This window comes from Morone saxatilis, unplaced genomic scaffold (genome assembly GCF_004916995.1).
Source record: "Morone saxatilis isolate NCDOM2014 unplaced genomic scaffold, NCSU_SB_2.0 Contig23, whole genome shotgun sequence".
In the NCBI taxonomy this organism is placed as follows: Eukaryota; Metazoa; Chordata; class Actinopteri; family Moronidae; genus Morone; species Morone saxatilis.
Window position 1 is genome coordinate 12,233,118 of NW_023339796.1, and position 8,752 is coordinate 12,241,869.

The 8,752-nt window shown below is 39.9% G+C and overlaps 1 protein-coding gene across 1 annotated transcript in view; it reads left to right on the forward strand.

Annotated features, from left to right (window-relative positions):
* The window catches only part of clcn2a (chloride channel, voltage-sensitive 2a), a 25,980-nt gene that overhangs the window by 5,778 nt on the left and 11,450 nt on the right, over positions 1–8,752 (forward strand). The window contains exons 2-10 of the mRNA XM_035671341.1: positions 476–607; positions 1,905–2,033; positions 2,431–2,564; positions 2,912–2,992; positions 4,645–4,668; positions 5,192–5,270; positions 6,244–6,369; positions 7,365–7,449; positions 7,863–7,964. Coding sequence (XP_035527234.1) covers positions 476–607; positions 1,905–2,033; positions 2,431–2,564; positions 2,912–2,992; positions 4,645–4,668; positions 5,192–5,270; positions 6,244–6,369; positions 7,365–7,449; positions 7,863–7,964 — 892 coding nt within the window. The remainder of the gene's footprint in view (positions 1–475; positions 608–1,904; positions 2,034–2,430; positions 2,565–2,911; positions 2,993–4,644; positions 4,669–5,191; positions 5,271–6,243; positions 6,370–7,364; positions 7,450–7,862; positions 7,965–8,752) is intronic.

The window sequence follows — 8,752 nt, forward strand, 5'->3', positions numbered from 1 at the left end:
AAAAAAAAATACACATTAATGTCTCTTAATTGCGGATCCAGTTAATTAAATATTGTAGTCCTGCTCATTGTAACAATAATACATATAATATAACCCATCACAGTGTGGTGAAATTTATAGAATATAATATTTAGAAGGAACTTGCATTTTGTGTTCATACTGGCAGCCCCTCGTGGACAGAAGTTTTTTTTTTTTTTTTCATGTAGGTCATATGGATCATACATCAGTATTAAACTGAAATATAAACCAGTTAAAAACTCCTATGTTTTACCTAGAACGACTTGGGATTGCCGTTGCGGATGATATGTACTCGCCTTGACTTCCCTGGTCTAACATCCTTCCTACATATTCACTTTTCTTTCCTCTCTGGCGCCACTGCTTCATTTCAGTATCACACTAACAAATATCACTCTTCACACAATGTGTTCGTTTCAGAGATTTTACTTTCAGTCTCTTTCTGTCTCTGTGCCTTCAGTGTGTGCGTCTCGCTGCCAGAAGTTCCTGATCTCACGGGTAGGGGAGGACTGGATCTTCCTCATTCTGCTGGGTCTGCTCATGGCTCTGGTCAGCTGGGTCATGGACTACGCCATCGCCTTCTGCCAAGAAGGTAGGAAAGAGCCAGAGAGCCAGGAAGAGAGACAAAAGAGTCACAAAGACAGATGGATAGACAGACAGTGAATAATGGACTGTTCTCACAGAGGCAGCAAAGTTGTAAAAGTGTTAATCACCGAGGGGTCGTGCTTTATAATATGTTGTCAGGTATGGAAGTAGATAGTAAAATATTAATACAAATTGACCATCATTCTGCCACCGAGTCATATTGATCTTGAACAGAAGCTAACAAAGTGGCTTTCATTAATATTTAAAAGATCAAAACATACAGTTTCTTCTCCCACAAAGCACCAGTCTTAACACCGACACATGAATTAATTCCCCAGGTGCTGGTTTTCAATACTGATACTGAACTATAAAGAACATTTTGAATAATAAAATCCTCTGAAATGATTAACCTTTAGTAAGATCATATCTTCTTACACAGATAACTGTTCATATACTAATTATTTAACAGCTATAGTTACTAGTTTTTACATAGACAGACACATGTCGAACAGTGCATTGTTACAAATGGTTTCATTTAAATAACAGTTTGAAGGCCAAAGATGTAAAAACATTCAATATTTGACCTGAAAGCAAAGATTAGAGACAATTTACCCCCAAATTAGTTCAAATTTGTGGTGCATAACATGTTTTTTTTCCCTCTTTCCTACCCCATTAATCATCTGTCAAACCCTCAGATTTATCTTGTTAACCTTTGGAGGGGCCTGTCCTTTCGTTTGCTGTTGGACTAAACTACCAAACTGTACATAGAATACTTAAAACTCCACGTTGACCAGCTACAATAATAAAATGCTATTTATACTGTTTCATTAGCATTAACAATCTAACATAACAATATATTGCAATGGGGCAGTTTTTAGTAGAATACTTTAACTTTTGTATATTGTTTTAATCTAATAGTAGGTAGATAAGTAGAGTTATTGGTTTTTGAATACATTCACACACTTCTTCCTCCACTGAAAGAGAGATAGATCCTCTGCTGTATTTTTTTAAATGGTAAATTTGATAATAGAGAGAACTAAATAATGAATGAGGAGGAGGAGGCCACTGAGCTGCTAAAGGATGAATAAAAATGCATGAATAAGGAAGAGGTGGAACAAAAAATGGAGGGAAGGTCAAAGGGAGGTAATGAAGAGCAGAGGAATCGAGTTAATCTGCTCACAACAGATACATCTTGATAGATGGTCAAACTGGTTGTTAAATTGTTTAGATTTCTACCACATTATACTGAGATGAAGTTACTTGTGTGTGTGCGTGTGTGTGTGTGTGTGTGTGTGTGTGTGCAGCACAGAAGTGGATGTATGCTGGACTGGACAGTAACCTCCTTCTGCAGTACATCGCCTGGGTCACCTACCCTGTAGTGCTCATCACTTTCTCAGCAGGATTCACACAGATACTGTCGCCTCAGGCTGTGGGTAAGACACACACACACCCACACACACACACACCCGCACACACACACACACAAATTTAAACAATTTATGCACAAACATATGTATTCCAATCTCTAATTCATGGTCACATTTCCCTATTTGAATAATGTAATTGGCTCCATAATGCGCCATAAGGCCTCCAAGGACATGTTCTGTACGTCTCTTAGTGGTCACGTCTGCAGGAAATCCATAAAATATATCTCTGATGCGATGCGCATACAGAAAACTACATGAATATCAATCAGCCTTCCCCTCACCCATCCCCCTTGCTTCTCATTCATACTCTTCACCCCTCTCTCACTGTAATTGCTTTCTTTCAACTCTTCTTTTCTCTCCACTCCATCATCCCACCTGGCACCTCTTTCTTTTCATTTCTCAGGTTCAGGTATTCCAGAGATGAAGACGATCCTGCGGGGCGTGGTCCTGAAGGAGTACCTGACCTTTAAGACGTTTGTGGCCAAAGTCATTGGTCTGACCTGTGCTTTGGGCAGTGGGATGCCTCTGGGGAAGGAGGTAGAGGGTTGTATTTTTCCTTCATCTCCTCCCATCACAGTCTTTTTGGCTGTTACAATTTACACATGACGGATTGCTTGACTGTTTCCTGTTGGGAGGGTATAATCTTGCTTCTTCAAGTCTCATTAAAGTCATGGCTGGGAAAATAAATAAGTGATTACTGCTAATAATACTTGCATTTCCCATTTGTGGGGTTATAAAGTTGTTTGAATCTGAGCAGGGTTTAATCACACAAGGTCTTTGAGTAATGCCCCTGAACTTGAGTACATCGTGCTCCACTCAGTAATAAAATGTGCTTTTAGTCTACTAACATCCTGATCTCTCTCTCTCCCCATCCTCTCTCTCAGGGACCCTTTGTTCATGTTGCCAGTCTGTGCGCCGCTCTCTTGAGCAAATTCATGGCTGCTCTGTTTGGTGGGATTTTCATGGTGAAAATGGTAACTACAATAAAAAAGGAATTCATTTTCCACACACACACACACACTGACACACAAATACAAACTTGTTTTGGGTTCTTGTATTAACTATCATTATTAACTATCAACTTCTTAGTAGTAGTATTATTATTATGTATGGTAAAATGTGGTGAAATGTGTGTTAACAGTTGGTTATGTGAAAATGCAAAAATGTCTTCTAACTTAACAGTTCAAGTTCAGAGTGACACTACAAGCCAACAACAACAACAACAACAACAAATTCTCAAATCCAACATCACATTACAGATAGCAGCTGTAAAGGAATAGTTCAACCATTTTAGGACATTTTGCTTTATGAGTGAGACGAGAGGATTGATATCACCTTCATGTCTGTGCTTTAAACAATGAATCCACTTAAGGTTACACTTCGATACATCTCTGGTCAGTCACACACTTCTCCTCATTGTCTGCATCATCTACTTATGCATCATGATTTTTTTTCAGAATGACACAACAACTTGAACTCGTTCCAAATTATTAAAAGTGAATTGTGCTACATGATGGATGTTTTAAAGGTTTGGTTTCGGGAATCATCACAGTTACATGGTATACGTCTTAAAAGACTCGAGGGAAGTTTCATTATGACCAAAGCTGCCCAGTACAAAGTTTCGGGCCACCTTTGGGGGACCATCATGTTTCAAGCCCACTTCTTTAACCTTTAGACCACCACTGCTCCAGTAATGCTCTATTAATCATAGTTTCTATAAAGACATTCTTTCCGTTGATATTTACCACTGATGATCTCTGTAGTTAAAAAATTTTTGCCATCAAAATTAATTCTAGTTACTCTGGAAATACCGTGTCTCAACATTACTCTTGTTGCCCGTGTTGAACCATAGATTGTATGATAACAGTGGACATAGACTCCATGAGGTCAGCCAGAGGATTCTGGAGAGCTCAGTGAGGACTGTCTGCGCCATGTTGGCAGTCCTGACTCCACTAGCTCCCAGCAAATCCAAAACTGGGCAAATACGTGGAGAGTCGGTGGACCTTTCACTCAAAGCAGCCACGCCGTTAATTATGAATAACTTTAAGCCTTAATATAATTAAAACGGGTGAGTTACATCAAAATTCAAACCCCGTCCTTGTAGGTTTGTGAAGCTGCAAGAAAAACACAATCACAGTTGTTCTTTAAAAAGCCTTTGATGTTTCCTTGACTTTCTGCCATTCCCCAGGACACACTCTCACCTCCACTCATGTGAGACCACACCCTGGGCTTCTGTCCATTTCTGCTCTGGCCATGTGCGCTGTGCTTCTCCTCCACGTACCGACAGCACCCGCATCGGCATCAGTACGGAGGAAGATAGACTGCAGTGACGTGGAGGAAGAAAACTGCTGTCAGCACAGTTAGAAAGACTGAAAGTAGTCCAGGGGTCAACTTTGCAGCCATTAAACATAATCATTCTGGGAACATGTTAATTCACTTCACTGTGGAATCAAGACTGTGTTTGCTGAAGCTCATTCTCAGCTTGTTTAATTTGGTGTGGTTTGGATAATAAGTTGGATGTCTTCCAGCAGCGGAAATAAAAGGTAACCTCTACACTCTACATAGATTGCACTCACACATATTTCTGTCTTTTTTTCCTTTACCTTCACTGCTAAAGGACGAGCCCTTTGAGGGAAGCAAGGTATGAATGCACGAGTCAGATAGTTTCTTTATTGCCAGTTCCATCAACATTAATAATCCATGCTGTCCATTTCAGAAACTGAGATAGATTGATGCCTTTCCATTTGTCCGCGCTGTTGGATTCTGTTCAGTGAACCGTCACAGCGGGGCATCGATCTGTGCTGCCATTGCTTCTGTACAAACATCTCATCCCCACGAATTCAACACTCAATCCTGGGTTTTCAATTATGGCCTCCCATATCCCACCGCTAATATGTGTAATCTCATCGAATGGGAAAAGATACAGCTGCAGCTTTACAGCAAAACTGTTGCATTTGTAAACAGTTGGTGACTTTTTGGTGGGTTTTTTTCATGAGAAATGCATTTGTTGTGTATTGTGTGTTTGTGGCATTTGCACGCACATGTACTGTGTACCTGTTGGGATTTGAGCGTGTGTGTGTGTGTCTGTGTGTTTGCTTGAATGTGTGGCTCTGTGTACGTGTGTGTATGTCTATTTGTGTGTATATCTGATTCTTGTCGGACAGAACGAGCTGAGGAACACAGAGATGCTGTCGGCCGCCTGTGCAGTGGGTGTGGGCTGCTGCTTCGCCGCCCCTATTGGAGGTAAGACAACGTGGCTGCAGCCTCTGATTGAATGCTATCTAATTATGGTTAGATAATTACAGGAGATAATTAGATGAGGAGAAAATTTACCCCGCTAGCAGTGCCAATCTTGGTCAGTCCATCCATCTAACTGTGATTCAGAGCAACATTTTGTATCTCGGCAACTATTTGTCAGATTAACATAACATTTGGCACAAATATTCAACCTTGCAACTTTACTGTTTTGATTCATTCTCACGGCTCTCACAGTGTCGTCTCCGGTCGCAATAGGCAACTGTTTTCAGTGAACTCATTTTCTTTAGATATAATGCAGTTCCTTCATACCTATCATTCACTCTACCTGGCTCAACTACCCCAAATAGCACAGTGAAGGTAAAGGGGAAAATCCATATTTAAAACTGAAAACTCAAATAAATGATCCCAAAAAGTTACATATGACATTGGAAGAAAGTATTTTTAATATTTTTTGTAATTTAGTGGGAGAGAAGTGCACTCTATGCACAAATTTGAATTGTATTAAAGTATGACGTGAAGCTTTCTTGAGGCTCTTTTCTTAACGCAACAGTTACAGTTTTAATTGAAATGACACATTGGCCGAAGAGTAACGAAAATACAAGTGTGTTGTTTTTCATTCCAACAACATTAAGCAGGATTTCACTGTAATGTGTGTTTCTATTCTGGTGTGCAGAGTAGAATCAATCACAGGAAGCATGTGAGGTGTTAGACAGTGTTTCGTTAACTCATTGTAAGGTGTGAGGCATGTTAAAGATGATGGCAGTGACGTGCTTGTAAATGTGGAAGACTTGAGAATTATGTGTTGATGTTGCCAAATGAAGCAGACAGGGTTGGACTGTAAAGATACGCTCTATTATATTTGACGAAGATTAGACCGAGAAATGGCTATTTAAAACCTTTCTTGTATAAAGTGTGTGAGTGGGACTGTCTTATGAGCGTGTTTGGTTGTGTGTTGCAGGGGTGCTGTTCAGTATTGAGGTCACTTCAACGTTTTTTGCGGTGAGAAACTACTGGAGGGGCTTCTTTGCCGCCACCTTCAGTGCTTTCATATTCAGAGTGCTGGCAGTGTGGAACAAGGAGGAAGGTAAAAGTCCTTATTCCACCTTTTTAATAACAGTTTTCTGCGTTTGTTTGTGACTTTACCCGTGCTTAAATGTTTCTTCTCTGTTGTCTGGACTGATGATAATTAAAATCTCTCATAATATTACATCTGACAAAAGTTAGGGAATATTATTTTAAAAGGGCGGCCTCAGGTAGCTCAGGTGGTAGAGAGGGTTGTACACTGATTGCAAGATTGGTGGTTCGAGCCTTACCTCCTGTCCACATGTCAAAGTGTCCTTGGGCAAGACACTGAACCCCAGTCTGTTTTCCAGCCACAAGCCCAGATAAATGGGGAGGTTTGCATCAGGAAGTGCATCCAGTATAAAAAAGCATTTGCCAAACATAGACCAGCAGATGAAACACTGTGGCATACAAGCTAATAGCTAGAAGAAAAAAAAAGTTTTAATTCCACAGAATATGTGACTTTATGACCAAAAAAGACGAGCGGTCAGACTTGTATTTTGCTTTGAGATCAATAAGTCATACCCAAAAAGCAGCAGGACGCTGATTGCCTGACAGCTAGAAGCAGCCCTGCTATATATATGTGAGCTGCCATTTGGTTTTTTCATGCCCTGAAGAAGACTGTGAGTCAAAACGAGTAGGTGTTAATCCCATTTATTAAGGGCTTTATAATTTTTGCAAAGCAGTGTGCCTTGGTATTTTTTTTTTGGGTTATGACTTATTGATCACAAAGCAACATGCAAGTCTGACCTCTTTTCTTTTTTATTCTCATGATATGTCTATTCCAAAGAACACCTGTTTTTAGATACCTCTTTGGCCTTTATACTGGCATTTGCTCCCTCTAGATACGTGACTATTTATTAGCAGATATTTCAATACAGTATATCAATATAAACATTTATGTTGTGTTTAGTGTCGAGTCCCTTTCGAAAGTCAGTGTATTATATGTACATTTCTGTAACTGATGTATTGCTGCACCGTCTGCACAGAGTGAGAACAATTTTCTTTTTTCCTCAGAGACCATCACTGCTCTCTTTAAGACCCGTTTCCGTCTGGACTTCCCGTTTGACCTTCAGGAGCTGCCAGCATTCGCCATCCTCGGGTGAGTGGGTTTTTTTGGACTGACGCCACATTAAACTGATCCCTGAGCAGTTTGGCGCCTGAGTTACTGAAGAGATCAGAGCTCTCATTCAGCCTCTCTCTCTCTCTCTATAGTCTCCTTCTAGTCACATTCACATTCCTGTTGAGAGTCTGAAGGTTGATTTGTATTCGATGAACGCAGCATGAAATTAACTTTTTACTCGGCTGATTATGAGTAAAAGCTGTAGAGAATAAACAAAAACAATAAATTAACAAGGTTTGGCTTTCTGTCAAAGAACCTCAGTAACTAACTTAACGGCAGGAAAAGTGTAGATGTATTTCAGAGGCAGCGTGATTCCTTTTCACTGTTGCTGGCTTTGTTTTGTCCCAGGATGCTCTACTGTTTCTACACAGTGTGGTCTTTTCTGTTTGTAGGATTGCCTGTGGTTTTGGTGGCGCTCTGTTTGTCTACCTGAACCGGCTGATTGTGGAGTGCATGAGGAAACAGAAGACTATCAACAAGTTTCTCCTGAGGAAGTGAGTATCTGGCACCTGACGTTACACAGAACTTTGACACTTCAACATTTTGGGCAATGCGCGTTGCTTTCAAGCCAAGACATAAATGAGAGCATCGATACCAGATTGTATGGTTAGCTTAGCTTAGGGAAACTGCTAGCCTGACTCCGTCTGGAGGCAACAAAATCCTCCTACCAGCACCTTTTAAAGCTTAATAATTAACACTTTATATTATGGATGTTATATCTGTAAGTGTAAAAACAAGAAATTATGTTTTTTATGGTGATTATGACTGCCAGCCAAGAAATTTCCTTAAAGCCACAACTCGTCTAGTTTTTGTACGAATAAACCAAATAAGATATAATGTGATAATTAGTGAGCTTTAGAGGTTCTGGTAAGTGGCTTTTGTCACCTTTGGACAGAATCAGGTCAGTGTTTGAGCTAAGCTAACTGGCTGCTCAATATGGACCAATATGTGGGACAAATACGAGAGTCATATCGATCTTCTTATCTAACTCTCGGCAAAAGAGCGAATCACTATATTTATGGAAGCCATGAGAGGCAAGTGAGTAAAAAAAAAAAAATCGTACTTATTTTTGTAATCTGATCTAAATAGTTTTATGTTCTATTTATGATTTAAGAGCATGTGAAATAAGGTGGGAATAAAGTTTTGGCAGGTTTTTCCTGGAAGGATAATTTGGTTGTTGTTGTTACGTTCAGTGTTTGGTTTGTCCATTCTGGACAATGATAGAAATATGGCGGCCTTCATAGAAGAGGACCCGCTCTAAAGATAGTCTGTAAATTATAAT